This window comes from Balaenoptera acutorostrata, chromosome 19, assembly GCF_949987535.1.
Source record: "Balaenoptera acutorostrata chromosome 19, mBalAcu1.1, whole genome shotgun sequence".
Classification (NCBI taxonomy): Eukaryota; Metazoa; Chordata; class Mammalia; order Artiodactyla; family Balaenopteridae; genus Balaenoptera; species Balaenoptera acutorostrata.
The window spans coordinates 1,236,017-1,263,777 of record NC_080082.1 but is presented as its reverse complement, the minus strand read 5'-3'; the positions used below and the strand labels follow the sequence as shown (position 1 = coordinate 1,263,777).

General features: G+C 61.7%; 3 protein-coding genes and 1 long non-coding RNA gene across 5 annotated transcripts; 2 read left to right on the top strand and 2 right to left on the bottom strand.

The window, feature by feature from the left end:
* Positions 1-195: 195 nt before the first annotated feature.
* Positions 196-6,795, top strand: IL17C (interleukin 17C). Its single transcript, XM_057534436.1, has 8 exons — positions 196-236; positions 312-444; positions 2,018-2,180; positions 4,204-4,283; positions 4,457-4,507; positions 4,682-4,751; positions 5,257-5,827; positions 6,270-6,795. Exons 1-8 carry the CDS (start codon positions 196-198, stop codon positions 6,529-6,531), a joined length of 1,371 nt encoding a protein of 456 aa, XP_057390419.1. The 3' UTR covers positions 6,532-6,795.
* Positions 6,796-8,636: 1,841 nt separating this feature from the next.
* Positions 8,637-16,204, bottom strand: LOC102999052 (cytochrome b-245 light chain). Of its 2 annotated transcripts, XM_057534996.1 has the most exons (7): positions 16,066-16,196; positions 13,058-13,126; positions 12,479-12,548; positions 11,917-11,991; positions 11,623-11,706; positions 11,032-11,113; positions 8,637-9,049 (listed from the first exon to the last, which is right to left on the bottom strand). In XM_057534996.1, the coding sequence occupies exons 1-7, from the start codon at positions 16,121-16,123 to the stop codon at positions 8,840-8,842; spliced, it is 648 nt and encodes a 215-aa protein (XP_057390979.1). In that variant the 5' UTR covers positions 16,124-16,196; the 3' UTR covers positions 8,637-8,839. The 2 variants fall into 2 exon arrangements, with proteins under 2 accessions (XP_057390979.1, XP_057390980.1); XM_057534997.1 differs by lacking the exon at positions 13,058-13,126 and having other exon boundaries at positions 16,066-16,204.
* A 943-nt stretch (positions 16,205-17,147) lies between these two features.
* On the bottom strand, positions 17,148-23,692 carry MVD (mevalonate diphosphate decarboxylase). Its single transcript, XM_007172559.2, has 10 exons — positions 23,573-23,692; positions 21,921-21,991; positions 21,415-21,529; positions 20,987-21,133; positions 20,023-20,222; positions 19,860-19,934; positions 19,544-19,762; positions 19,236-19,351; positions 18,334-18,442; positions 17,148-17,818 (listed from the first exon to the last, which is right to left on the bottom strand). Exons 1-10 carry the CDS (start codon positions 23,640-23,642, stop codon positions 17,738-17,740), a joined length of 1,203 nt encoding a protein of 400 aa, XP_007172621.2. The 5' UTR covers positions 23,643-23,692; the 3' UTR covers positions 17,148-17,737.
* A 243-nt stretch (positions 23,693-23,935) lies between these two features.
* Positions 23,936-27,699, top strand: LOC130705764 (uncharacterized). The gene is made up of 3 exons (XR_009006160.1): positions 23,936-25,141; positions 25,365-25,549; positions 26,177-27,699. It is a non-coding gene; the product is annotated as an uncharacterized LOC130705764 (long non-coding RNA).
* Positions 27,700-27,761: the final 62 nt, after the last annotated feature.

Sequence of the window (27,761 nt, the reverse complement as noted above, 5' to 3'; positions counted from 1 at the left end):
AGGCCCGACCCTGTGGAGCACTCACCTTGGTTTCCTCGCGGGGGCTGGCCTGGCAGGGCTTCCTGAACACCGAGATCTCCGCCTGAGCGAGAGCCCACCTTCCCCAGCAGCGGGCCCTGAGCCAGAGAGGTGACCCCAGCCCGAAAGCCAGTTCTCCGCTCAGTGCCTCAACGCACGGTTGGACCCCACTCGGACATGCGGGTGTCTGAGCGTGAGACGCCCCGGCCAGGACCACGGTGCCGTCTCACTCACTGCAGGCTGGGAAAGGCTGTCGTCGAGTCTGAGAGCCTCTGCCCCTGCTCTCCTCCCAGCGGGACCAAGACCACTGGAGGGGGAGACCCTTCCTTGTGGGTTGAACTTGCAGAGTGGTGCCGGGGCCTGGGAGTGCCGCCGCCCGGTCCCCGATCGGCACCTCTGCTCTTGGATGACTTTAAACCAAGTTCCGTGAGTCCTTGCAGACATGCCTCCCAGAGCCCTGCTCTGGGCCGTCAGGAGGCCACGGCCTGGGGCTCTGGCCTGGGGTCGTGACCCTGAGGCTACGTTCAGTTACCTCAGTTACTGGGTGCTCTGTCCCAAGGCTGCGTAGCCACTGACATGTGGGACAGGAGAGCCGGCTGGGAGCCAGTGCCACGCTGTGGGGCCTCCTGCGTGGACTGTTTGCAGTGCAGTCCACACCTGCCCCACAGCACAGCACACGCAATGCTTCTTGCGTCACCGGCCTCAATAGTGTGTCTGGGCAATTTCTCAAGACTTACCTGATTTGCCCTCGGGTCAAAGCCAGGTGCAGAGGGAACTCCCATTCTCCGAAGGGCGGCCTTCAAGGACACAGAGCCAGAATCCAGGACACCTTGGGTAACAGCCTGTCCCTGCATTCTGCACCCCAGCCGCTGGGCCCCACAAGCCAGCCGAGCAGTGATGGCCTCTGAAGCCAGGAGCCCACAGGTGAGCGAGTCCCCTACGCAGGTGTCTGCACACCGCCCCCCCTGGCCCTGCTGACCAGCCAGCTCCTGTGCCAAAGGGCTGGGCTGACCTGGCTTCCAGCGCCTGGGTTGGACCTATGGCCCTGGGACCCCTGGACCGGAGCTGGGTTTAAACTAGCAGCTTGCCATTTGCTATCTGGGGGCAGAGGTGTGTCCTGGGAGGGGTGAGAGTCACACCCCGAGCCAACTCTCCCCCAGGTCTAGTGGAAAGAACATTCCAGGCCAGGCATGTGGGAAAAGGGAGGCTCTGTGGTATAATGGGTTCTCAGCGTCTTTGCCCCGCAGGGGACGGGAGGGCTGAGGCCCTGCCAGGCGGCTAACATGCAAAATCACTGGGAGTGATTCCCAGTTCCTCAAGTTTCTTTTCTGCCTACTGACCCCTGCCCCTCCCTCCAGCCCTCCTCCTCCGCAGCTGCAGACCCCGACCGAGCCCCTCCCCTGCCTGTTTGCATTCCTCCTTCCCACCCCGGGCCTTTGCATGCACTGCTTCCTGTTCCTGGAACTGTGACCCAGCTGCACCTCAGCCTTCCTCTCCCAGCTCAGGCCAGGCCTGCCCCATCCCCTCAGGCCTTCCCCTGTCTGCTGCGCCAGTGCTGTCCTGGAGCTGGCCTCCTCAGGGGTGAACTTTGGTGTGCTTTCCCCGAGTGTAAAGCAGAGGCAGAAAGCCCAGCCTCGGCCCTTCTGAGTTTTCTCATACTAACCCTCCTCGTCTTGAGGGAAGGGGCCGGGGCTTAGCTCCACCGAAGGGGAGCCGCACCCCTCGGGCCGCCCTCCCCAGGCCAAGGCACTCGCCAGCTTCGAGCGTGCCCGTCTCTCCTCCTCTCGCTCTTGAACGGGTAAAAAAAAAAAGATTTCATTTTTTCAGTGTATAACTTTCCGAACTCACCTCCAACGTCATGAGTGAATACATGGAGCTAGCGGGGCAACTCGGTTCAGCGCAGACTAAGTCCCTGTGGGTTTCTTACGCCTGCTGGTGATGCACAGCCGGTACCAGTTCCTCCCCGCAGCGCCAGCCCTGTGCCCCCCGTTCCCTCAAGGCCTGGGCCTCCGCCCTCCTCTTGCTCTCTGCCAACCGTCCAGCTCCCCCCGTGACGGTTCAGCCAGCGCCTCAGCCCCTGCGGGTCTGTCAGCCCCTGCGGGTCTGTCAGCCCCTGAGGACAGCAGTCAGCCTCTGTCGGCGGGAGGAGGCCCAGGCCCTGGGTGAGTGGGCAGGGACCCCCGCCCTGGGCAGCCAGCCCTTGAGGGGCCGTGGACAAACATGAGGCGAAGAGGTCGTTCCTGACGGTGCCAAGTTTTGGGAGCCCGAGAAAACTGGGCTGTGTCCTAGGTTGACGGTGGGCAGGGCTGCCTGGGGCCCCGTGGTCGAAAAGGCCACGCCACAGGAGGGAAGGGGGAGAGGGTATTGCCACCCCCACTTCACAGACGGGACTGAGGCCTGCCGCTGGGCTTCCCTCTAGGACGGGGGAGAACTTCGAGCCTGGAGCTGGCAGGGCCTGGAGCAAACCCCTCCTGCAGGCCACGTCCCCAGCCCAGGCCCACTTGGGCTGCTCCTGTCCAGCCAAGGCCACCCCAGAGGCACTCAGAGGGACTGGCCCTGTTGAGTGTCCCTGTGGCCCCTGTGTTTCTGCCTTCCTGCCCTGGCTCTGCCCTTTTCTCTCTGCCCTGCCTTCCATCTGTGGTCTCTGCATTTGTCCGAGTCTCCCTAGATCTCTGTGCCTGTCTCCATCCATCCCTCCTCCCCTACCTCCATCCCCCCCCCCCCTCTCTGTGCCCCTCCATCCCCTTTCTACATCTCTCCAGGCAGGGAGACTTGGGAGCTTGGTCGAATGGGTGTGGTCTGGGGGCAGAGATGTGGTGGGTGTGGTTTGAGGGGCGGAGCCATCCAGGGCACCTCCTCCAGGATACTCTCCAGCCTTCCTCCTGCAGCTGCCTTCCCAGTATTGCCTAACCCTGTACCAGCGTGCTTGCCTCAGCCGCCCGCAGGAATGAGGCACTGCTGGGCTCCGCCCTGTCCTTCCGTGGGTGCCTGGGACCCTGACCCCAGGCAGGCCACCAGTGCACACAAAACAGCTCGGGGTGGTAGTGAGGAAGGAGGCGTGAGCCCCGGCCCCGGGGTTTGTCCCCGACTTGCCCACCCAAAGACACAGAAAATGCTGAAGCTCAGCTCCTTGGCGTAGGGACCCCTGAGCCTTTCACTTCCGAAGATCCTTTGCGGGGGACCCCAGCCCCACGAAGGCAATGCCACTTCCCCTTGGATCCCCCCCCCCCCAGGGGCCAGTGCCAGGCATGGGTGCCCCCTCCCCTCACTCTGCGAGGGCAGCTCCACGGCTGGGGACAGGGCAGGTCCACTGCACGGTGTCCCTGCCCTGGAGGGGCTCACACTACCTTTGGGGCTGAGGCAGGCGGGGACTGGGATTTCTGAGGCCCTGCGTGCCCTGCAATAAGGCCAGCCTCAGCTCAGCCTAAGGGAGGTCTTTCTCTGGACCTGAGTGTCTGTCCCGGTGGAAGGTGGAAGGGGCTCAATTGTGTCCCCCAAAACTCTGTTGAGGGCCTAGCCCCAGTGCTTGGGAAGAATGTGCCTTTATCTGGGAAAAGGGTCTCTGCAGCTGTGCTTAAGGTCAGGCTCTTGATGAGATCACCCTGGGTAGGTGAATGTCTGTAGAAGGTATGGAGACGAGAGACACACATGGGGAGAGGCCATGTGGGAGTGAGGCACAGGCTGCGCTGGTGCGTTTACAGCCCGGGGCCCCAAGGATCGCCAGGAGCCGCCAGAGGCTGGGAGAGGCAGCAAGGATTCCCTCTCAGAGACCCCAGAAGGAACCAGCCCTGCTGAGACTTTGACTTGGGGCTTCCGGCCTCCAGACCGTGAGAGAATAAACTTCTGTTGTTTTAAGCCCCCCATTTTTGGGCACTTTGTTATGGCCGCCCCAGGAGGTGAATACAGGTGGTGAGCTCCCTGCCGCAGGAGGTGTGCAAGCAGAGAGTGGATGGCCACGGGCAGGGGTGCGGTAGGCAGGAGCAGCCCTGGGGCCTCCACGTGTCTATCCATCCAGCGGTCAGAAAGAAGCCGGAGAACAGCCGTGACGCCATGCCCGCTGTGGGAACATTTCCTCCAGACCGAGGCTGGGAGGGCGGGCGGACTCGGGGCCCAGAGTCACACGCTGCCCACTGGAGGTCCTGGGCGGGCCCCGGTGTCCCACTGCCTTCTCCGTCCCCCTCTCAGCGGTCTTCCTGCCCACTGAGTCTGCGCCTCCAGAGTCAGACTGGCCCCTTCGTGGTGTACATTCTGGCTCCTGCCAGCAGGTGAGGAAACCCAGAAGGCAGGTTGACTCCATCCTCCACGCCCCGGCCCTCCTCAGCGGGACATTTTATACTGATTCGAGAGGACCAGGGCAGACGGGCCCTCACCAGCATGGCATCCAAACCTCAGCATTCAAAGCTTGGCAGGATCTGGCCCTAAACCGTCTCCCTTTTAGGATAACGAAGGCACCGCCAGCACCCTCACCAGCAGCACGGAGTTGGGGCGGGTGGGCTCCGGGGGCCTCCTTAGGAAGCTTCCTAGGGCACCCTGCCCTTTAAAGGTTCCAGGGCACTGTCACCTCCTCCACCTCAGACTTGCACTTTTGTTGACTGAAACCACAGAAGCCCAGCAGAGAATCCTGAAGGGGTCGCTGGCCCCCAGCCGCCCTGATCCCTTCCAGAACCTCCCCACGTGGCAGGAGGAGGGGACGGGAGAATCAACCCTGGTGGAGGACCGGGCAGCAGCGCAAAGTGAGCAAGCTCTCGCCTCAGGTCACCAGGTCCAAACAGCAAAAACGTGCACGTGGTTAGGACTCGGCACTTAGAGAAGGTTCCAGAGTGCCTGTCACACAGGAAAGACCGTTCTGAGCCCCATTAGCAAGTGCTTGGCCTGGGGTGGGATCCCTGGAGGTGGGGGAGAGGAGGGAGGAGTGGGTCTCCCCTGTCCTGGAGGGGAGGGGACAGTTGCAGGGAGGGGAGGAGGAAGCATCGCCAGGCCCTTCCCCAGGAGGGAGGGTGCCGGATGTTCCCCAGGTGTGGCCCGAGGTATAAAGGGCGCCGCAAGGTGGCTGCAGCCAGGGCAGCCACTGGGTCCGCCGGGACCGCCAGGTGCACCGCTGCGGAGCCCGGAACCCAGCCCCCGCCGCGATGGTGAGCCGCTCCTCTCCCCGCCCTCCCCCCTGGACGGTGCCGCCCGGCCTGCCGCCGACACCCAGGCTGAGGTGCCGCCCGGCCTGCCGCCGACACCCAGGCTGAGGCCTGCCGCCGACACCCAGGCTGAGGACGGTGCGGGAGGGTCCAGGAAGCCGCCCAGATCTGGGGGCAGAAGGGAGCCAGGACCCAGGAGCCCAGACCCCTCCGGGCCTCCGTTTCCCCAACTGTAGAGGGAGGCTACGTGCCCCCGCCCACTTTCCACAGGGAGCAGAGCCGGCGGGTGGCAGCGCGGGGCCCCTGCCCTGGGCACCGCTGACCACCCACCGCCTGTTCCACCAGCTCTCCCCTGTCCTCCTGCTCCTGCTCTGGCTGCCCACCAGCCTGGCTCACCACAGCCCCCCACTCCGGGCAGGGCCCCGCACCCACACGGCCGGGACCCCGCGCTGCTACTCGGCGGAGGAGCTGCCCCTGGGCCACGCCCCTCCCCACCTGCTGGCGCGAGCGGCCAGGTGGGAGCAGGCGTTGCCGGCGGCGCTGGTGTCCAGCCTGGAGGCGGCAGGCCGCAGGAGCCGGCACGCGGGGCCCCCGGCCGGGAACCAGTGCCCTGTGCCGCAGCCTGAGGAGGTGCTGGAAGCCGATGTCCACCAGCGCTCCATCTCGCCCTGGAGATACCGGTGAGGGCGGGCCTCCCTGGGCACGGGCCCCTGGGCCCCCGGAGCCTCGGCGCTCTCACCTGCTGACCTCCGGCCGGCCGGCCCCGCCACTGGGAGGTCAAGGCTCTCCCGCGAGCTGGTCCTCGCCCAGTGTCTCAGATCTCAGCCCAGACCTCAGACACCAGGGTCCCCCTGGGAAAATTGGGGGGGCCCCCATTTGAGTCCTTGCAGGGGTGGGGCTGGGACTGGCAGGGAGAGAGGGGGGCTTCTGGGCTCTGGGAGGGCCGTGGGGCACACGCACAGTCTCACTTCCTGGGCACCAGCTGCGTGCCAAGCCCTCCCAGCGCCGCACACCCCCCGCCCTGCGGCCTGGAGCCACCCTGAGCGCGTGGGGCAGCCGTGGGGCCGCGGGCAGGGAAGGGGGCGCCCGCCCGGGCTCTCTGACACCCCGCCTGTCCCGCAGCGTGGACACGGACGAGAGCCGCTACCCCCAGAAGCTGGCCTTCGCCGAGTGCCTGTGCAGGGGCTGCATCAGCGCCAAGACAGGCCGCGAGACGGCTGCGCTCAACTCGGTGCCGCTGGCCCAGAGCCTCCTGGTGCTGCGCCGTCGGCCCTGCTCCCGGGACGCGGCGGCGGCGCCCACGCCCGGGGCCTTTGCCTTCCACACCGAGTTCATCCGAGTGCCCGTGGGCTGCACCTGTGTCCTGCCCAGGTCGGCCCGGTGATCACGGGCTCGGCTCCTGGACTGGCCTCAGGGACGCCCCTCCTATTTATGTGTATTTATCGGTTATTTATGTGCCCCCCTGCGGCCCTGGGCAGGTACCGAGGCTCCAGGCCTCTGCTTTGAGACCTGGCCTGGGAAGGGCCCAGTCCCCGGTGCCTGGGGGATGACCCTGTGCTGGGCAGCCCCCAGCTCGAGATGCAGTTTATCCTTTGACAAAAACAGCTGGGCTAGAAGGAACATTCTCACTCTTCTAGAACTTGCTAAAACAGCTACAGAAAAGGGAAAAGGTGTTCTGATGGCCACCTCCACTTCCTGGCCCCCTGGGCTCCCCTCACCCCAGCCCCCTGGGAGGAACAAGCACCCCTGTGTTTCTAAAACAGCTATTTATTTACATGTGAATACACGTTGTCTCCCTGGTAAACAGTATCTCAGAGCACAGCACTGGCTGGCAGAGGGCAGTGGGTGAAGCCAATCTCTCACCCTCTCCCCTGCCTGGTCGTCAACACCCAGCTGGTCCCCCAGGGGCAGCCACTGGCCCAGATCATCGTGTGTCCTTCTAGGAAGGTCTATGCATGGACCCAGGTGCACCCAGGGCGGGGTTATGTTTTAACAGAGTGGAGCCCAGGTGTGCCCCGCTGGCCATGCAGTAGCTCCCGGGTCTGGCGATGGGACTCGTTCCCAAAGCCCAGCCCCCTACCCACAGACGTGGGTGTGGCCCCTGGGGACTACCTCCCTACCCTATGGACAGGTGTCCTGGGGTGACTTCCCGGGGGGTCCGCTCAGGGGGACATGTCTTTGGAGCCTGGCTGAGTCATGCTCTCCCAACCCCAGCAGAGGCCCAGGCAGCTCTGGACACCCCCTTGGGCTTCTGTCCACCATGGGTGACCTGCCAGACGAGGGGCAGCCAAGCTAACGGGCACCTCCCAGCTCAGGCGCCCAGCCAGCCACCTGACCTATCACGACAGAAGGTCCTGGATCAGAGCAGTGAACAAAACGGATAGCTCCCCACCTGCCCCCTGGGTGACCGACAACCACGGCGCAGCAGCGAAGCCCTGGGCCGGCTGGAGGTGAAGGGATCAGGAAAGGGAGAGGGGCTGCAGTGGAGGCCACCTGAGAACCACCTGAGTGGCCATCCAGGGCCCGCTGCTCCAGGCAGAGGGGATGGCCTGTGCAGAGGCTGAGAAGGTGGCCTGCCTGTGCCCGGGGGTCAGTGTGGCTGGAGCCCAGTGGGCGGGGTGACAAGGGCCAGAGCAGATGGGGGCGGGGGCCGGAGACAGTGTCCGTCCTGGGCTATGGGAGCCTGCAGGCTCCGAGCCGGGCACCGGGCGGGACAGGGCAGCGCTGGGAGTGGCCTGGGAGTGGGGGCGGAGGAACAGTGGGCCGACTGGATCTATGCTGAAGACGAAGAGTGCTGGCTGACAGGCAGGGTGCCCTCCAGGCCAGAGGTCCCTAGAGACCCCCAGCTCTGAAAGTGTGAGAGGAGGAGGTGAGCGATGTAAGGGCTTTTCCAGACTTCGGGGGAGTGGGTGCCGGGGAAGGAAGGGGCTTCCGAGGCTGGGGTGTGAGCTGAAGCCAGGCAAAGCTTTGGGGGCCACAGGGGCTCCTGGCCCCGCCATGGCTAGTGTGGTGTGTGTGCGGCATGTGCGAGGGGGGCATGTATGGTGTGCGGGTGTGTATGTGTTACCGAGCCCACTTTGGGTTCACTCACCCACTGATTACTCCCCCACCCTCCCTCCCTCACTCTGTCTTTAAAAACCTTTCCCTGAAAGCCACCAGGGAGTTGGGGGGGGTCTTTTGAGCACGAGCTGCCTGGACTCCTTGCTCGGTGCCTGCCATAAACCCTGCACCTGCCTTCACCACAACGCGTGTCAGCAGACTGGCTTCGCTGTGCGTGGGTGAGCGGACCCGAGTTTGGTTTGGTAACAATTCTGGTGGCCTGGCTGGAGCGGAAGCCCCGAGTGGGCACCTTGCCCTCGGCACATCGGCCCTAGGGTGGTCCGCGGGGTGCTCCAGCAGGTGGGTCCTAGCAGGTCAGGGAGCTGGAGGGACACACACGCCCTCCCCCCAGACCTGAGACATTCTCTTCCAGAGCAGAAACACAAACACTTGGGATTCCAGATACGTGTTTCATGGAACAGGCGATGCCCCAAGATCCCAGTGCCAGTGAGGAAGATGACAGCCCTGTTGCCAGTGAACCCGAAGGAGTCTGCAGAAAAGGGGGTGCCCCGGGCTGGGGGCCGCCCACCCCCACCCGTCTGCAGGAGGAGCCCTCGAAGCTTTGGCGGGACGGGAGTGGCTTGAGGCCCTGGTCACACGACCTCATCAGTCACCGGCATGGGGTTTTCATGGGGGCCACCCGCAGGGACCCCTGCCGCCTCCTCCTCACTCGGCTTCTTGCGGGCCTCGGCCGGGGGCCGGGGCGGGGGGTTGCTGGGTGGCTGCTTGATGGTGCCCCCCACCTGTGGCCGCTCCTTGGGCTTGGTCTCGATGGGGGTCCACTTCTCCCCGCGAATAGCCGCCTGCAGGACACGGAGGGGCTGGGCTGGGCTGGGGGTCCTCCCGGGCCGCCCCTGCCCCGCCATACCGCCTCCCCGCCCCTGTGCTCCCCCACCCCCGCCAGGAGCCAGGACACGACCGAATTCAGTGAGACCTGAGGGGACTGGAGCTCAGAGAGGTTATTTGATGGGCCTGAGGCCACACAGTCAGATCCCAGCTATTTCACCACAACACAAGGGGCCCCACAAGGGCGAGGGGTGCTGAACCCCGGGGCTCCTGAAAGATCCCCTGGAGGCAGCTTCCAGGTGCACAGCCTTCCTCGCAGGGACTAAGGGCCAGGAGCAGGACAGGGGCCCAGGCCCGAGTGGCCATGATGCTGAACTGAGGCCGGCAGCTCTGGGTGAGGGGGGTGGGGAGAGGCCCAGGAGGGTGGCCAGGGAGGCCAGGGGCCCAGGTGTGTTGAGGAGGAAGAGTGCACGGCCCAGGGAATTTGCTGAAACGCAGACTCCAGGGCCACAGGCCAAGTGGACCTAAGAACATGTATCTTTCATTTTGTATCCCCTAATACATTAGTTGACAAAAAAAAAATGTGACAGCATATACTTTATGAAGCATAAGAATAAAGTGAATTTCTATAATCACACCTCCTAAGTTAAAAACTAGAACACTGGGACTTCCCTGGTGGCACAGTGGTTAAGAATCTGCCTGCCAGTGCAGGGGACACGGGTTCGAGCCCTGGTCCGGGAAGATCCCACATGCCGCGGAGCAACTAAGCCCATGCACCGTAACTACTGAGCCTGAGTGCCACAACTACTGAGCCCGCATGCCTAGAGCCCATGCTCCGCAACAAGAGAAGCCACTGCAATGAGAAGCCCACGCACCACAACGAAGAGTAGCCCCCGCTCGGCGCAACTCCAGAAAGCCCGTGCACAGCAACGAAGACCCGACGCAGCCAAAAAATAAATTAATAAATTAATTAAGAGAAAAAAAAAAACCCAAACTAGAACACTGTATCCCAGAAGGTAAAACTAGAAAGTTGAAGGAAGAGAATGCAGGAAAATATGGCATATGGGCAGGGAAAGCCATTTTTAAAAAGCATAGACCATAAAGCAAATAAATATATGACAGACAGACTTCTGCTCAGTGAAGAATTCATGGAGAAAGTTAGATCCTTAATAAAGAGGGAGGAAGTATCCACAATGGCTAAAACTTACAAAGGATTCACAATTAAAATACACATGACATTCCTGCAAACTAACAAGAAAAAAACAAAACCCCAATAGAAAAATGGGCAAAAGATCTGAACAGGCAGCACAGAAGCACTCAGACAGCTGAAGCGAATGAGGAGGCGGCCAACTCGTAATCAGTGGAGCAATCAAGTCAAAATCATCAGGCCCTGTCGGCCTGACTGAAGCTGGTGGCCGTGGCGGGGCTGGAACCACGGCTCGGCGGGCCGGGGGCACCACGCGCAGGAGAACGGTGAGCGTCCAGCAGCCTGCACCTGGTGGGGGCCCTGCCCCATCCCCGCCGCCCCCTGCCCTGCTGTAAAGGTGGCCTCGTGCAGCCTTACTGACAAGGGGCGCTTTGAGTAACCTGGACTCCAGGCCAACCCAGCCCCGAGGGTTTTGCACGTGGCATCTGCCCTGCTCACGAGCTCCCCGGGAAGTGCTCCTGACAGCATGCCGAACCGGATGAGAAACCTTTGAGCAATGGATCCCAGTCCAGCCCGGGCCTGCCGGCCGTGTGACCTGGGCCAGCCACGTCCCCTCTCTGAGCTTCTGCCGCTTGTCTGTGAAGTGGGGGCCCCACCTCCCACCTCGCAGGGCTGCAGTGCAGGTTACAGAGGACGTAGGGGAATGGCTAGCACGTTAGATGGACCAAAATGGAGGCTACACTGTAACTGTCCCCACGACGTGAGCAAGGACACGGGCTCGGCCTGCAGGGCCAGCCATGGGGCCAAGGCTGTCAAGGAGCAGCGGGGCTGAGCACGGAGGACGCCACTCACCAGCAGGTAGATGCTGCTTGCGATGGCCAAGCAGGCTGTGCCCAGGATGGTGGCGAGCAGGAAGCCGGCAGGTACCGACAGCCTGGGGAGGGGGTGGAGGACGGGAGACAGTCAGAAGCGGGGTCTGCAGCCCCAGGCCTTGGTCAGAGACCACAGGATCTCAGGACAAAGCCCCCAGGACCTTGAGCGGAGGGGATGCCCAGTGCTGCCCAGGCTGGGCTTCTAACTTTGGCCCCTGAGCTGTTTGCACAGGGCAAACCAGGCAGACACAGGGACAGGGCACTGGGCCCCCAGCCACCACCCAGGGAGGAGGCCCAAGCAGCTGCAGAGGCGCTGGGCATGGCGGTCTCCCCGGCAGAGGCCGCCAGACTCACTGTGGGACGGCTGAGCAGAACCGCCCAGCTGAGCCCAGTCAGCCCCAGAACACTGATTACTCCCGACTTACGCTACCAGGTCGGGGTGAATCGTTACCCTGTAAGTAATGACGGATACAGGTTTAGGGAACCTCTGGCAGAGCCCGGGAGGGGCCTGACTTGACCCCAGCAGTCCTCTGCCAGCGGCGCTGGTGATGCCAAGTGGGCAGAGACTCACCCAAGGTGCAGGAAGGCCCGGATGTAGTAATTGCTGGTGAGGGGCCCGAACACCTTCACCACTCTGGTCAGGTACTTCTGTCCGCTAGGCAGAGGGAGGGAGGGGAGACAGACCGCGTCCAGCTCAGCACACCCCACCGCCCACCCCGGCCCAGAGCACCCGCTCTTCCTCCCAGGGGTCCGGGGGCTCGGTGGCTGGGCAGACAGCGAGTGGGCTGGTGCTGGGGACAGGACCAGGCTCCTCCATGGTCACAGCTCCCGGGGAGGCCCCCAGAGCAGGGTGGGGGAGACTCACCACCTCTCCATGGTGGAGCCCTTGCTCCTCTTCCCCCGGGGGTACTCTAGCAGGCAGATCAACACCCCTGCCGCACTGAAGCTGCGGTTAAGGAACAGCCCCGCTCAGCCTGAGGGGCCGCAGTGAGCCCCCTTTGCTGATGAGAAGAGAAAGGTGCGGCCGCTGCCTGAGGTCACGCAGCTGGGAAACAGCTGGACGGGATTCCCATAGCTCTGGCCACTTTGCTGCCTTCTTTGCTGTCCTGTGCCCTCCCTCCCCCCACGCGTGCCTTGGCCTCCAGAGAGCCTGTAACAGCCGGGCTGGCGGGGGGAAGGGGGGACCCGGTCCACTCGTGTATAGGCCCGGCTGGCTAGGGAGGGTGGCTGAGAGACGGGGGTGTGGAGGGGATCCCGAGCATTCCCGAGGCCTCAGTGCCACCCTCAGGGGGCACTGACACCTCCCACCCCGCCAGGGCCCGGCCCGGTGGGTCTGTCACCTCCCTGCTCTGAGCCCCTCCTGCCTTCCAGGGGCGGTGGCATCTCCACCCCCCCGCCCCGCCCCGGGGTGTGCAGCAGGAGGATACATGGAGTATGCGCCCAGGTACCACTGGGCAAACTGGCCGGCCGTGGCCACAATGCCCCCGGTGATGAGGACTGTGGACAGAGGAGAAGCAGGTTAGTAGGTGCTCCACGCATCCCTGCAGGGGCTCCGGCCACCTCCCTGTGCACCCCCCACCCCAGAGGGGCCACCAGTCCACCACAGAGCTGCCCTCTGTCCGCCACCGTGTTAGCCCAGGAAGGGGACCCAGACGGGTGCAGCCCCTGGCCGGTGATGGGGAGTGGCCGTAGGCATGGGGGTCGGGACGCCTCCCCCTGGGAAGCAGCATTCGCGCCGGGGAGGGGGCTGAGGAGCTGCTGAGGGATGTGTGGGAGAGGCGAGGCCTGGACTCCAGCCTGGACACAGCCCCCAGGCCCGTGACCCTCAACACGCTGAGTGTTTGCTCGATGTGTTTAAAGACTGCGCCGTTGGTTGCCTATTTTGTACCGGCTGCGTGGACGTTCTCTCCCGGCTGGGGGTGTCCTGGTCGACCCCATTCGTGTGTTTTGTCTGATGCTGAAACTCCCACCAGTTCGGAGTGGACTTGGTCTCTCTGGCCCTTTACCTGCCGCTCTGTGTGCGCCTGCCGCGAGCGAGTGTATCTCTGTCTTTCCTCCCCAGTAATTCTTCTCTTCTATTGTGGTAAAATCAGTGAACAGCTCAGTGGCGTGAAGCACATTCACATTGCAGTGGCCCCGTCACCACCAACCATCCCCAGGATTTCCAGTCATTTATTGAGGTATAATTGTTACATAAAGTGCACAGACTTTTTACATGTGTGATCCCTACGTGATCTCCACCCGAATCAAGATTCCCGCCACCCCGGAAAGTTCTCTGAGGGCCCTTTTTTGCTGAACAGGTTTGTCCAGGCCCTTCCTGCGGTGGTTTGCATGGAGCTCCAGCTCACTCTTTGTCTTGTTGGGTAGTTTCCTACTGTGTGAATCCACCACGATTTATTTATCCATTCTCCTGCCTTTGGGACATGTCAGTTGCTTCTGGTCTTGGGCTATAATGAATAAGCTGATAGAGCTAAATTCTTTATAGTTTAAGCGATCTGATAGTGAATTTAACACCTTTTATTGACTATGATTGCAGATAACTTACTTTGTTATCTTATTTGTGTCTTCTCTTGAACTAGCTTTTTTTGTTGCTTCTCCTGCCTTCCGCTGACTTGATCAAACTTTAATTTTAAAATTCCTCTTTCTGGGACTTTCCCTGGCAGTCCAGTGGTCAAGATTCTGCGTTTCCAATGCAGGGGGCACAGGTTCAATCCCTGGTTGGGGAACTAAGATCCCAATGCCACGTGGCGCAGCCAAAAAAAAAAAAAAAATTCCTCTTCCTGAACCACATGTGGACTTTAGAAGGTTTAACTTCAGTCTCACCCCAAATTACCCACGATTATCAATTATTTACAGTCAGTGTCTTCACGCTGGTGTTGCCGTCCTTCTCTCTGGATCCAGCTTTGCTCTCGCTGGAGCACATCCTTCCGTAGTTCTTTCCGGTGACCTGAACTTCCTGGTCACACTTCCTGTGGCACAGGGTGGGGGAGGGCAGCCCCCCCCCCTCCATGCGCAGCCCAGGCCTGAGTTTCCAGCGGTTTTGTCTTGTTCGAGACTTTCTTTGTCCAGGCTCCAGTGGCAGATGGCACAATTCCTTGGGGGGGGGATGATCTTTCGGTCTGTTTCTTCCCGGCTCTGGCCTCAGAATCTCACCGGGTAAAAGCCCTGACTCCTGGCGCCCCTCCCTTCGGCCCCTGAACCGTCATCATCTTCCACTGGTGTCAGGCTCAGCTACGTTCATGTTCACGCTTGCTGTGCTGTCAGCACCTCCCCGAGCTGGAGGAGGGAAGGGACATTTCCCCTGCATTCAGGCAGCACCATGTCCACTCGACCTGGGGGTGTAATTTCCTTGGCCTGAGCCTCCATCATTAGCAAGAGCCTCAGCTCCCATGGGGCTGTGGTCTCACGATGGGGATGGAAACTTCAGCTAGTGGTGAACAAGGTGAACGTGGGCAGAGGTGCTGGCTACGTCAGGCTGTGTGCTCTGGAAAGACTTCTCTGAGCAGGTGGACGTGAGCTGAGAGGTGGGCTTCAAGAAGAAGCCGCTTCCGCAAAGGCCAGGGTGGGTGGGCCCCAGAGGACTGGCGGGCCAGGGGCGGAGCGGTCGGAATCGGGGGGGACATGGGCTGATTAGATGGGACTTTCTACAATAAAAAGGGCCCACGGGCTGCGATGCTCGTGGGGCCTGGCCTGGTCAGCCCAGGGGGGCTGTAGTTAGTACTGAATCAGGAGGAAAAGTCAGCAAAAGGAGGAATTCGGAGCCAGAAGGGGGACCTTCTGACAAACCGCCCCTTTTGATGGCGGAGGAAGCTGAGCCGTAGTCATTGCGGGGGGGACGGTGGGGGGAGAGGGCAGCTCTGGGCAGAAGCGAGGAGAGCCAGGTACCGACCCACTGAGTTCTCAGCCATTTAGACGCCAGAAGGGGGCCTGTCTGCCTGGACACAGATCTTGGGGCAGGTGCCCCAAAGCTGCCCACCTCCCAAAACGCGACCTTACGGAGCTCCCCTCCCCACCCAGCCTCGCCGGCTCCTCCAGTCCCCGGGACGGGGGTGGGGGCCTCAGGGTGGGTCCCAGGTAAGCGGTGGTGGGCTGAGACCCTCCTCACCACCATATCCCCCAGTCCTCCCACGCGCCCACTCGGACTGGGTGCGGGGCCTTCCTGGGAGGGGCAGAGCCGTGAGCGGCTTCTTCTTGCTTCAGGCCCCCCGCCTCCTGAGAGGTTCCTGAGTCTGTGCAGCTCGGGCTTCCGCCCCTGTGAGCGCAGGGTGGCAGGGTGACAGCGCCGTCCCTCCCCAGAAGCAGCCCCAGGGAGCTGGGTGGGAGGAGGTTACACAGGCTGTTTCCAGCCGCCTTGTGCGATGGCCTTCTGCGCAAACTCAGGGCTGGGCCCCAGAGACAGAGCGGTCGACCCCCACGGGCCAAGTCCAAGGCCAGGAGGCAGGAGGAGCCCACCTCCACACCCCAGGACCCCCGGGGCAGGAGGGGCCAGTCCAGGCAGCGGTGGGTCAGGCCGGGTTTTCCCAACCCTGCTGGGCGGTGACTCTCCGGAAATCACCGGGGGCAAACGCTTCTTCCCCCGACTGCAACTTCCTCTTTTGGGGGGGGGGGTGGAGGAGTGAAGGGACAGAGGATGGGGTGTGGGTGTGCCCGGGTCTGCAGGGGCAGCAGGGCCCCGGATCCCCCTCCCCAGCGCCAGGGCTCCGCTCGGAGGCTGCTGCCTGCTCCCAACACAGGCCGCCAGACTCCTTCCCGCTGGAGTCTCCAGTCTCGGGGCCCCCACCCCCAGGCTGCAGTTCCCACTTCCTGGCCTGCAGCCCGGCGTCTCTGGCTCCTCAGGACCCTCTCCCGCCCCCTCTCCAGCCTGCCCCCTCCCCCTTTCCTCGCCCATAGCCTGGGGTCTCCAGGCCCCCACTTCCCCAGCCCGGGCTCCAGCCTGGACTGCCGCGGCACCCCTCACCGCAGGCGCAGCCGCGCTCTGCAGCCCCCGCCCCCGGTGCGGCGGCCCCCCACTCACTCAGGCCGGACGCCAGCGCCTGCTCGTTGGCCCACATGGCCCACTCGATCTGCCCCATGGCGGCGACCCGGCTCGGACACGGCTCAGGCCCTTCGCACCCCGCGTCCCCAGAGCTCCGCCTGCCTCCCGCCCCGAGTCCCCCCAGTTCCGGCGCCGCCCGGCCCCGCCCCGCCGCTGGCCCCGCCCCAGCCCCGGTTCCCCAGGTGGCAGGCAGGCCTGGCGGCAGGTGGGGTGCCGGTGCTCCCAGGAGCCTCGTCCCCCACCCCCTCCATGAGAGCCTGGGCCCTGGAGCTCAGGAAGGGGCCCTGCCCAGCCCCAGCCAGGCCTTCCTCCGTGCAGACCCAGCCAGCTCGGCTGCGGTGGACTCGAGTGGGGGCGGGACTTCAAGCCAGGACCCCTGAGCCTCGTGGGGATCCCTCCCCGGAGGTCAGCGCAGGCCCAGCCTCTGCCTCATCTGGCCCTGGGCTAGCGCAGGTGTGGACAGGTGTGGCCTCTGCAGGCAACCCTTTGCTCAGAGACTAATTTGGGAGGGGTGGTGGTGAGAGTGTGGGAAGCTTCTGGGAAAATCCAGAATGCAGGGGTGCTGGGCCCTATCTTCTGTCACCTCCCTCCTCTGACACCCCCCCCCACCCCCCTTCAGGGTCAAGGTCAGAGAGTGAGAGCTCAGATGCCCTCCCCCTCCTACCCCCAGCTGGGTTAGGACAATGGGGAGGGATGCGAAAGGTGAGGTCAGTCAGGTCAGAAGAATGGAGAAGCTCACTTGGAGGGAGGGCTCTGGTCGCAGACCCACAGCTTCGGGCTGAGTAGGGGCTCCTGCCCACAAAGCCGCTTCCCACCTTCCTTCCTGGACGGAGCTTAGAGACAGGCCCAAACCGCGTCCCCAGCCTGTCAGCCTGAGTGACCACATCCACCACGGTGGTGGCCATGGCCGTGGGGCAGGGTCAGCTGAGCACCCCATATGTGGCTGGGCAACAAAGGGCGAGCTGGGGGCAGAAGTCGAGTCCCCAGCCCCATCTCCCGCCGTGCCCTCCCAGCCCCCTCGGTGAGCTCTGCCTGGACCAAGAGAAAGCACGCCAGGCAGAGTCCTTGAACTGCCTTTACTGCGGCCTTGGCGCTGCTCCCCGTCCCCTCAGATACAACACTGGTCTTCTTGTGAAGACACCCTGTACCCACTCGGGGGCCTGGGCTCAGGGTCAGGCAGAGCACTTCGCGGGGGTGTCCTGAGGTTGTACCCTGTGCGGTGGCCCGTGCTCCAGCTCCGAGGGGGGACCCCTGACACGCCTTCATCTCCAGTGGTCAAGCTGCTGTTAGGGGCAGTGGGAGTGACCCCCGAGTTCAGGGCCAGAGCCCTTTATTGGCGACGCACCGGCAGCTCCCCACTGGCCGGCTTGGTCCCCCAGTGCTTGGATCTGGGAGCAGGCTCTCATCTCAGCAAGGTGCTGGGTGCAGGTCGGGGAAAGGTGAGGCACCTGGGGGGCCCCTGCTCCTGACCGCCTGGGCACCTGCAGGCATTCCACTGTCCAACTCGGCCACAGCACACTGCCCGGCCCGGAGCCAGGCGGCCACCCACAAATCCCAGCAAGCACGGCCGGGCAGCCGCCACACCCGGTTCCCAGTCCCAGCAAAGCGGCCCCTTCTCCCAGCGGCGGCCAGGGCTCCGTCGAGGCGGCGGTCAGGCGGCTGGCTTCGGCAGACCATCGGGACCCAGGAGGTGAGCGCCAGGGTCATCCAGGACCTGAGGCCCGGGTCCCACCTAGGGGGTTGAGGAATCAATGTCAGGGCAGGTGACAGGGAGCGACTTCCTTCCAGGAAGTGCCGGTCAGATGACACCCTCTTGGTGACGCTGGGCCCAGGGCCCAATCCTCCAGCAGAGCCTCTGTCCCTCCGGGCAGACCTGGGTTGGACAGCAAGTCCTGGGGTGGACGGTAGAGGCCAAGGCCTGGGTGCACAGGTCACGGGTCTGGGAATTGGATGGATGTGGCGGAAATCCCGGCCCTGCCACTCTTGAGCGGGGACCCTGGTCTGTTCTGGGGGTCCCCACATTCCAGCCCCACCCTCCCCTCCCCTCCCCTCAGCCTGGGAGCACCGCCCCGCACGCCGCCCGCATCCTTAAACATCCGCTGTGAGTGAGCGAGGGAAACGCCAGGTGCTTTGAAACCAAGGAGCAGGTTCACGGCTACTCTACTGTCCCTCCCGCCGGGACACACTGGGGGTGGATGGTCTGGGGCTGAGCCCGCAGGGCACGTGCGGTGTGCGGCCAGGACGCACCTGCGTGGCAATGATGTATTTGACGCCGCCGGGGGTGGGGTCCGCACCCAGCGCAGCCTTAAGCTCATCCGAGAGCGGGACCGGCTCCACGGGCAGCCCCTTCAGAAACCTAGGAGACAAGGCAGGACTGGACGGCGAGTGCAGGGATGGGGCGTGTGCAGAACGGGCAGATCCAGGATGGAACATGACGCGGCGGCTGGGGGCCGGGGGGTCGTGACTACCAACGGAGTCGGGGCCTCTGGGGCTGACGGACAAGGGTGCCCAGCATGTTCTTAACGCCCCGGGCTGTGCACCTCAAAGCGGCTAAATGGTGGGTTTACGTTACGAGCGTTCACCAGGCACACAGACGCTGAGCGGGAATGCCGAGGGCCTGGCGCCGTCACTGAGGGGAGGGTTTCGGGAAACCTCCACAAGGCTTTGGTGCCGCCTCTCACCCTGGCCCACGGCTGCTGCTGCGCCCGTCGGGGGACACAGCTTAAGAAGAAAAGGCCTCAGCTGACACTGGGGTTGGTGCTTAAACCTACAAACTACCCCCAGGGTGACCAGCGCAATGAGTCCTCGGACGTGGGGCGGGTCCCATGTGGTGTGGAAGGCAGCATCCGGCTCTTCCCACTCAAGTGGCACCGCCCCCTCTGGGTGACAGATCAAAGGGCCCCACCCACGCTTCCCGCGCCCCTAGCGGGCAGGCATCCCCCCCGAGAACTGGGTCCCTTAAACAGCGGCGAGGAAGAAATCCAGACGCCCTGCCGTCACAGGAGCTGCGGGCGGCACGCGTGTGGCCCCGGGGCTGGGCCGAGCGGAGAAGCGTCCGCGGTCACACAGAGGCACACGTGGGACACACCGCCTGCGGCCCCACGGGCCCCCGCCTGCCATGGCCTCCCGGCTTGGGGCCCACGACTCACTTGTCTCCGTTCAGCTCGGGGGGGAAGCTGTGCCTCACGGCAGCCACAAACTCGGCCACAGTGTCGTCCAGGGTGAAGATCACAGCGTTGGCACCCGCGTCAAACGTGTATGCCACCTGGAACCACGAGGTGGTTCAGACCGGCTCAGACCAGCTCCCAGTGCCCGCAGGCCGCCCGCTCAGGACGAGGGTGGGGGGCCGCGCAACCAAAACGCGAGCGAGAGGGAGCTGCAGCCCCCAGAGAAGCGGGCTCCGGGAAGCCCCGGCACGACCGGCTCCCGCCCCGGGGCGCCCCGGCCCCGCACCTGCCTTGGTCCGGCCGTGGTGCGCGTTGAAGCAGTGCACCAGGCGGATGACCCGCCGCGACGTGTCGCTGAGGTAGGAGATGGGCGGGAAGGTGTCCAGGCAGGTGGCGTGGAACTGGTTGCTGTCTTTCATGGTCAACTGGCCGAAGGCCTGGAAGTCGCGCTCCCTGACGCAGCGGCTCATCTCGGCCATATGCGCCGGCACCAGCGCCTCGGCCCGGAACTGCAAGGCAGGCGGCCGCTCCGTGAGCCCAGCAGAGCCTCGGGGCCCGGCTTCCGAGCGCCCCGGGAGCCACCCGCCCAGCCGGCCGCGGCCTCACCCTGAGCAGCGCGCTGGTCTCCACGCTGGTCTGCATGCCCGCCGTGCTGCCCGTCGGCTTCCTCTCGGTGCTCACCTGCGGCGAGGGAGGGAGGTCTGCGCCATGCCCGCGGCCCCGGGGGCTGGGGAGGCCCTCCCGCCCCCCGCTTGGCCCTCCCGCTCACCACGAGGATGAGGACACGGAGCTCCGGCCAGTGTGACTCGGGGGCCACCTGACGGGCGACGCTGTCCTTCCCGTCGGCCCGCTGCCCCATCTGCCACTCCACGAAGCCGCCGTACAGGCTGCGGCAGGCGCTGCCCGAGCCCCTGCGGGCCACTTCCGACAGGTCGCTCTCCACGCCATAGACCCGGGCCAGGGTGTAGGCTGCAGGCAGTGATGGGGGCGGGGAGGCTCAGACAGGCTGGAGGGGCCCTGGCCTGTGCTCAGTGCCACGGGAGGGGGGCACCCGGGGGACGGAGGCTCGGCCCCCAGCTCCACGGCTGGCATCCAGCACCCACGTGCTCATGCGTTCGGCCTCCGCAGGGGGCTCTGGCGGGAGGGCAAGTCCCCCTGGGGACTGGGAGCCCTGTGTGCCGAGGGGCTGGAGAAAGCTTCTCTGAGAAGCTCTGAGGGGCGCTGTTTGGGGCAGGGCCCAAGGCACAGAGGGCAAAAAGCGTGCACGCCTGGGGCTGCTGGCAGCGCTGGGCACAGGGCCAGAACTGGTCAAGGGTCTGATGCCAGGATGCGGACCTGGGGGTCCACGAGGCAGGCCGTCTGCCCCCGATGCAGCCTGGCTCACTGGTCTCAGGCTACATGGAGGACGTGACTCAGCTGCCCACCTCTGTGGTAAGTGCCCCCAGCTCGGGGGTGGGGGTCCCTGCTGGAGGGTGAGCCAACAGAGGGGAGGGGAGGGCAGAGCAGAGATTCAGAGGGAGAGATGGGTCCCCAGTAGGCCGTCTGAGAGCCTGGAGCTGGCCACAGCCCTTGGGATTCTGCTACGTAAGCCAAGAAATCGTCCCCACTTAGTTTAAGCCAGTTTGAGGGTCGTTCTGTCACGCACAGGGTCCTATACACGGAGCTCAGCGTTCAGACATGTGACACGGCCCCATGCCCGGGGCACAGCACTGGGACCCACCCCGGGCACCCACCTAGGCAGGCGTAGCCTGCCGCTGAGGAGGCCAGGCCCGCGGCCGTGGGGAAGTTGTTCACCGAGGCCACGTGCACCTTGTAGCTGAGGCTGAGGGGCAGCGGCTCCTCGTGGCCGTCGCTCCTCCGCTTGCGGGCCAGGCGACGGACTGCGGGGACAGGAGACAGCGCCGTGGGTCAGCACGGAGGGGACCGGCCTCTGTCCGAGCTCCGCATGCAGACCTTCTCGGGAGACCCCAGGCCCCAGGCCCAGACCCCGCTGTGCTGACGGGCGTCCGCGGCCCCTGGGGCGTGGGAGGTACGGGGCGGTGGGGTGGGAGGTGACGGCGGCAGCGCCTTCTGTGCACTCGGACCTGCCCAGCGCGAGGACGGGGCACAGGGGAAGGAGCGGGCCTGGCCTGACCCCAGCATCCCCGGGGCCCCCACTCACTCTCCCTCAGGCAGGCCTGGAGGCGCGGCTGCCCCACGTCCTCCTCCCGGCCGTTCAGCCAAATCCGGTCCTCTGTGAAGTCCCTGCTGATGGCGGCCGTTGTGGTGGTTTTTAACTGGGAAAGAAAGTGCAGGGCCACCTGAGTGGGGGGCATCGGCCAAGCACCCCTCTCTGCGGGGGCCTTTCCGGCCCTGGTCCCTCCTGGGCGCCCACTCAGAGCAGTGGCCTTGCCGGAGGTGGAGGCCAAGGCGGGCCGGGCTCTGGCGGTGGGAACACCCCATGGGCGTCCACTACCCAAGGCGCGGCCCATGCTCCCATCTCCTGGCAGAGAATGCAGGGCAGGGACCTCCTGGGGGGGGCCAGGCGTGTGAATGCCTGTGCGCTGAGCACTCCTCACAGCGGGCGATGGGACGCACAGCATTCGTTGGCTGGGGGTTTACTGCCACCATCTGTAAACAAAGGTTTTGTAAATATTTTTTCGGTGTGTATTGCCAGCCCAGGCTCACCTGATCCTGGTGCAACGTGACGCTCAGAGAGGAGTTGATGGGCAGGATCAGCTCCTCGTCTCGCTTTCCCCCTGGAAGACATGGCCCACGGCAAAGCCAGTCAGTGTCCCAGCCCAGCAGACTGGCGCACTGTTGCCCCTGCCCACCAATGCCCCACCCCTCCCCACCCCCACTGCCACCCCACAGCTCCCCAGCTGCCTGAACCCTGCTCTCTCACTGCACAATCTAATACAGGAAAGTCCAGAAGGATCCCCCATAAACACGCCCAACTGGTTTCTGACAAAAGTGCAAAAGCAGTTCCTCGGAGGAGGCACAGCCTCTTCCGAAAACACTTCTGCGTCACTGGACATCCACCACTGAGCAGAGCCGAGCCCCACATCTCAGACCTTGGACAAAAAAAATCACTCAGAATGAATCACAGACTTAGATTTAAAACGTAAAACCCTAAAACTTTTAGCAAAAAGCATAAACACTCTTCAGGACGTAGGACTAGGAAAGACGTCTCTGACTTGGTACCAAGGATGGAGAAGACGACCCACTGGGCCCTTTTAACAACTTCAGCCCTTTGAAAGACCCTGTTAGGAGGATGGAGAGAGAAGCTACACGGTGGGAGAAAATATCTGCAAACCACACATCCAGCAAGAATTAGTATCTAAAATACAAAGCGAACTTTCAAAACTCAACGGTAAAGAGCAGACAATTCAGTTAGAATGTGGACGAAAGTCCTAAAGAGACATTTCACATAAGACTCTCAGAGGACAAATGAGCACTGGGAAAGCTGTTCAACATCACTGAGCGGCAGGAGAACACAAACTAAAGCCACAGTGAGATGTCACCACACACCCATCAGAATGGCTAAAGTAACAGCTGGTGACAACACTGCATGCAGAAAAGCTGGATCACACCTACATTGTATGTTGTTGGTAGGGATGAAAAATGGTACAGCCACGCAGGAAAAGTTTGTTTCTTTAAAAAACCAGACATGCAACCACCCTATGGCCCAGCAACTGTACTCCGGGCCATTTATCCAGAAGAATGAAAACTTATGTTCACACAAAAACCTGTACAGAAAAGTTTACGGCAGCTTTATTCATAATTGACCCAAACTGGAAACAGCCCAGCTGCCTTGAAAGGGCATATGGCCAAGCAAACTGCGGCCCCTCTATGCTGGGAACAGAACAGGAGAGAAGTACTGACTCCAAGACTCACCCGGGCGACTCTCCAGAAACTAGTGAGCAAGAAGAGCTAATCCCAAGAGCATTCCTGAGACCAGAACAAGACAGACGCGGAGAGCAGGTGGAGGTGGCAGAGTGGGCGTGACCATGGGAGCCAAGCCCCCGCGGGGACGGGCGTCCTGTACGGACTGTGTCTCCCGGTGTCTAGCCCCGCGGGGACGGACGTCCCGTAAGGACAGTGCCCCCAGGTGTCCCGGCTGCAGGGGGTGCCCAGCTCCGCGATCGCCCTGCCCTGCCGGGTGGAGGGCGCGGCGGGTCCTCACACCTGCACGCGGACACACAATCTGATCCAGACGAGGGCCCAGCCCACCTGCCGCGGGCGGAGGACCCGGTCCACCGCCCAAACCGGCCCCTCCGAGCCTCAGTTTCCCCGTCCGCAGGGCCCCCACATCCCGCCCCCCGAGGCCCGCCACTCACAGTACTTGATGACCGCGATGTTGACCGGCGCGGTGCAGGTCACCACCTCAACCGGCTCCTCCGAGGCCATGGCCGAAAAACAACGCGACCCCAGCTCACGGCAGCAGGCCTTTCCAACCCGCGCCGCAGCCAGCCTCGCGATTGGTCCGCGTCGCCCCACCTGCTCGCGTGCCGCCCAATCAGCGGCGGGTCCGGTCCACGCTCCACCTCCCAGCCAATGAGCGCGATCGGACGATGGACTGCCGACGCTGAGCCCGCCCCCGCTGGCCAGCGGCCGCGCTCCGACTCTGCGCAGGCGCGGGGATCTGTCCCAACGCGGTGTCCGCGCAGGCGCCGGCTCTGCGCAGGCGTGGGGTGTGCGCAGGCGCGTGGCGGCGGCCTTCCCGGGAGCGCGCGGCTGTTGCGGTCGAAGACTCGGGGTGAAAGCTGCTCTCAGCTCGGCAGGACGCGGGCTCCGCCGCCCGGGGTTCCTCGCGCCTCGCCGCACGGAGTCCCCCTCGCCCCGCTGCTCGGGGTTCCCACAGACTCCCCACCCCCTGGGCGACCAGTTCCTGGGTGGCGGGCTGCTAAGGGAGGAGCTCTTTCGGAGATAGGTGCCTTCAAACCCCGCTCCCGTGTTTTTAAGCTCCAAATAAGCAAGGATTCTTTTTTCCCGGTTGAGATGGGTTGCCACATTTATATTGACTTTTATTGCTGTAAAATGTACCATTTTAACCACTTTTAAGCGTGCAGTTCTGTGGCATTAAGTACCTTTATATCGCTGGGCAACCATCTCCACCCTCCATCTCCGGAACGTTTTCATTTTCTTAAACTGGAACTCTGTTCCTTACACAGTAACTCCCAATTTCCCCCTTCCCCTTGTAAAAATTTATTTTTAGCTTTAAACTGATTTAGGTGTCAGTGAAGATAGGAGTATGTGATATAAATTGTCCCACTCTGGGTGCTGCCCCCCCAGTTCTGTTCCTGGAAGTATCAGCAAATAGCTTTCTTCCTCTTAGGTGTTTCTTGGAGATCATCTCCGATGATCTAGACTTGCCATAACTTGTCCACCGCGTCCCCTGTTGGTTGACAGTTGGGTTGTTACCAGTTTTTGGACACAAGCTGCTTTTTTGTGCAAGTGTGAGTTCTTCTGTAGGAGAAATCTCTGGAATTGGCATTGCTGGGCCCAGCAGGATGTGCCTAAAGTAATGTTGATAGCTCTTGGCAAGTTCCCTCTGGAAGTTCCATTGATCATTGAAGCCCAACCACCAAAGTAAGGGAGCCGGAACCTTCCCCAGCACGGCGGCTCCCCCTCCGCCTGACACATGAAAAATGGTATCTCACTGCCGTTTACAGCTGTGTTTCTGAGGGTTGTTATTTTAAGTTTTTCTTGGAATCACTTTTCGGTTTCATGCAAAGCCACTGAAACTTCTCTGAAGAGTTGCTGGTGGATTGCTCTGGACAGCGGTGGCGGTGTGTTCTCTGAGCCCCAGAAGAAAGGTCACCCGTGAACCTCAGTGATGTGTGCTGTGCTGTGGTAGTGATGTGAGGGACAGCGCAGACGTTCATGACACATCTGTTCTGCGGCAGGTACTGTGCTAGGTGCTCCACCCTACATCGCCTGGGTAACTTCAGTTTTATGGTTTATAATTTAAGTATTTACTATAGAGTGAATGTGTCACCCCAGATTCGTATGTTGAAGCCTAACCCCCAGTGTGATGGCGTTAGGAGGGGGGCCTCGGGGGGTGATGAGGTCATGGGGGTGGAGCCCTCATAAAAGAGACCCCACAGAGCTCCTCACCCCTTCTTCCAGGTGAGGACACAGCAGGAAGACACCAGCCGTGAACCTGGAAGGGGCTCTCACCAGACACTGAATCTGCCAGCACCTTGATCTTGGACTTCCAGCCTCCAGAACTGTGAGAGCTCAGTGGTATTTAAGCCGCCAGCCCGTGGTGGTGTTTGGCATAGCATCCTGAACAGACTAAGACAGTACCACATGTACGTGATTTAGAGAGTGAATTACCAGACCCCCTTCTATACCCTTCTATTCCAGCTCACCAAAGGCAGCCACTTTTAAATCTCTTATTTTTCTCCGTGTTTCTAAATAATCTGCTTATTTTCCCTCTTTTTTTCTCTCTTTCCTTTATTTCCGTTTTCGATGGTGTCTGTTGATTACCACCAAGTAGGAATGAGGAATTCTCTTCCAACCCCACCACAGTCCTTCCTCCCCCGTACAGTTACATGTTCTCAGTGTTATGCTCGTGTAAACCATGTTCACGGTTGAACATGTAGGCATAAATGCCTGACTGTGTGCATGTGGGCAAAGGCTCCCTTATGTAGTGGGGAACCTTGAACAAACAAGCCCCCTGAAAGAGGGCTGGACGTAGACCCGCAGGCTGACATGGTGAGCCCCAGCTCTCCTGAATGGTCAATCAACATGCATGTATAAGATAAACTCATCATAGGGCCTCTATTTTCTGTTTTTTTGTTTGTTTGTTTGTTTGTTTTGTCAAAGAGGTGTGGGTTAATGCCTGTGGGTCATGGTGAGGGTGATAAACCAGACGGAGAAACTTTAAGACACATGTCCACACGTTCTAATTTGCTCCATTAAAACGTGTTTCACAGGCATGGTGGTAGGTGCAGGGAAAACGGAGTCAGCTTGAAGTGTCAAGGTCGAGGGGCAACAACGAAGCCTGGAGCATCTCCCACAGTCCTCCTCACATTTCCTGTCTTGTTTCAAAGCTTTTTTTTTTTTTTAATGTGGTAAAATATACGTAACGTAAAATTTACCATCTTAACCATTTTCAAGTGTGCGGTTCAGTGGCAGTAGGGGCACTCACATTGTTATGCAGCCATCACCACTATCATCTCCAGAACTCTCTGATCTTCCCAAACTGAGACTCTGTCCCCGCTAAATACTGACTGCCCACCCCTCCTCCAGCCCCTGGCAGCCACCCTTCTACTGTCTGTGTCTGAACTTGTCTACCCCAGGGACCTCATACAAGTGGAATCCTATAGGATTTGTCCCTATGTGTCTGGCTTATTTCACTGAGCATAATGTCCTCAGGGTTCATCCATGTGGTAGCAGGTGCCAGAATTTCCTTCCTGTTTAAGGCCGAGTGATAATATTCCGTTGTATGGACGGACCACGTTTTGCTTATCCATTTATCCGTCAGTGAATAATTGTGGTGCTTCTGCCTCTTGGCTGTTGTGAGTAATGCTGCTGTGAACGTGGGTGTCAAACATCCCTTAAAGTTCCTGCTTTCAGTTCTTTTGAGTGGAATTGCCCAGTGGTAGAATTGCTGGCTCATATGGTAGTTCTGTGTTTAATTTTTTGAGGAAACTCCAGACTGTTTTCCACGCGCCTGCACCATTTTACATCCCCACCAACAGTCACAAGCTTCCCGTTTCTCTATGTCCCCACTGACACTTGTTCTTTTCTTTTCTTCTTTTTTTGTGGTAGCCATCCTAAGGGCTGTGAAGTGTGAACTGGTGTCTCATTGTGGTTTGATGTGCATTCCCAGATTTCCTTTTATTTGTGGTGATTTCTCAATGTTGATGAGAGAGCACGTGGGATGGTGTTTCTCAAACGTTGGCATGCGTACCAGTCACCCAGGGAGTGTGCTGAAATGCAGGTTCTGAGTCAGGAGGTCTGGGAATCTGCCTGTGTAGCCAGCGCCCCAGGTGTCGACGGCAGAAGCTGCTGGGTGAGGGCCACACCGTGAGCAGCAAAGATGGATAACACAGTGCACAGGGGCCCTGCAGTCAGGCCAGCCCAGCGTGTGGGTAACTTTCTTAGCCACAGAGAGCATGTTTCCTACAGCAGAGAAGTGTTCCCTGAAGGGACTTAATGGACGGGAGGTGACTTGAAAAGATGATATGTGTCTGTACGTAGATTTTTTTTATTGCCCCTTCGTTTCAATTCAGTCCACTCTGGAGATCCTCAGCAGCGAGGTTATTCTGGAACCTGGGGCGTGTGAAACACCAGGGAGTGAGGCAGTGGGAGATGGAAAGGGAGGGAGTCTCCTCTCCCGGGAGATTACCTTGGTGGGGGAGGATTCGCTACTTACAGGAAAGGTGACACTGCAGAGGTGATGAGGTGCAGGTAGACTGCACCGCGAGGTAGTACACATGGGCGGTGCAGACGCTGTGGTCCAGGGCGAGTGTACGGAAGAGGAGTCGGGGGCGGGGGCACCGAGGAGTGACGCTG

Bases quoted from the DNA above. Each gene is read 5' to 3' on its own strand.
- MVD (XM_007172559.2), bottom strand. From the start codon at position 23,642: ATGGCCTCGGAGGAGCCGGTTGAGGTGGTGACCTGCACCGCGCCGGTC. The intron at 19,763-19,859 runs GTGAGGCCGCGG...CCTGCCTTGCAG, and splicing joins AGACCAGCGCGCTGCTCAGG to TTCCGGGCCGAGGCGCTGGT. The intron at 19,352-19,543 runs GCAGGTGCGGGG...TCGTGGTTCCAG, and splicing joins CGCACCACGGCCGGACCAAG to GTGGCATACACGTTTGACGC.
- IL17C (XM_057534436.1), top strand. From the start codon at position 196: ATGCGGGTGTCTGAGCGTGAGACGCCCCGGCCAGGACCACG. The intron at 4,284-4,456 runs GTGAGGAAACCC...TCTCCCTTTTAG, and splicing joins ATTCTGGCTCCTGCCAGCAG to GATAACGAAGGCACCGCCAG. The intron at 5,828-6,269 runs GTGAGGGCGGGC...CCTGTCCCGCAG, and splicing joins ATCTCGCCCTGGAGATACCG to CGTGGACACGGACGAGAGCC.
- LOC102999052 (XM_057534996.1), bottom strand. From the start codon at position 16,123: ATGGGGCAGATCGAGTGGGCCATGTGGGCCAACGAGCAGGCGCTGGCG. The intron at 11,114-11,622 runs GTGAGTCTCTGC...CCCCCTCCCCAG, and splicing joins CGGGCCTTCCTGCACCTTGG to GCTGTCGGTACCTGCCGGCT. The intron at 9,050-11,031 runs GTGAGTGGCGTC...CGTGTCCTGCAG, and splicing joins CAAGCAGCATCTACCTGCTG to GCGGCTATTCGCGGGGAGAA.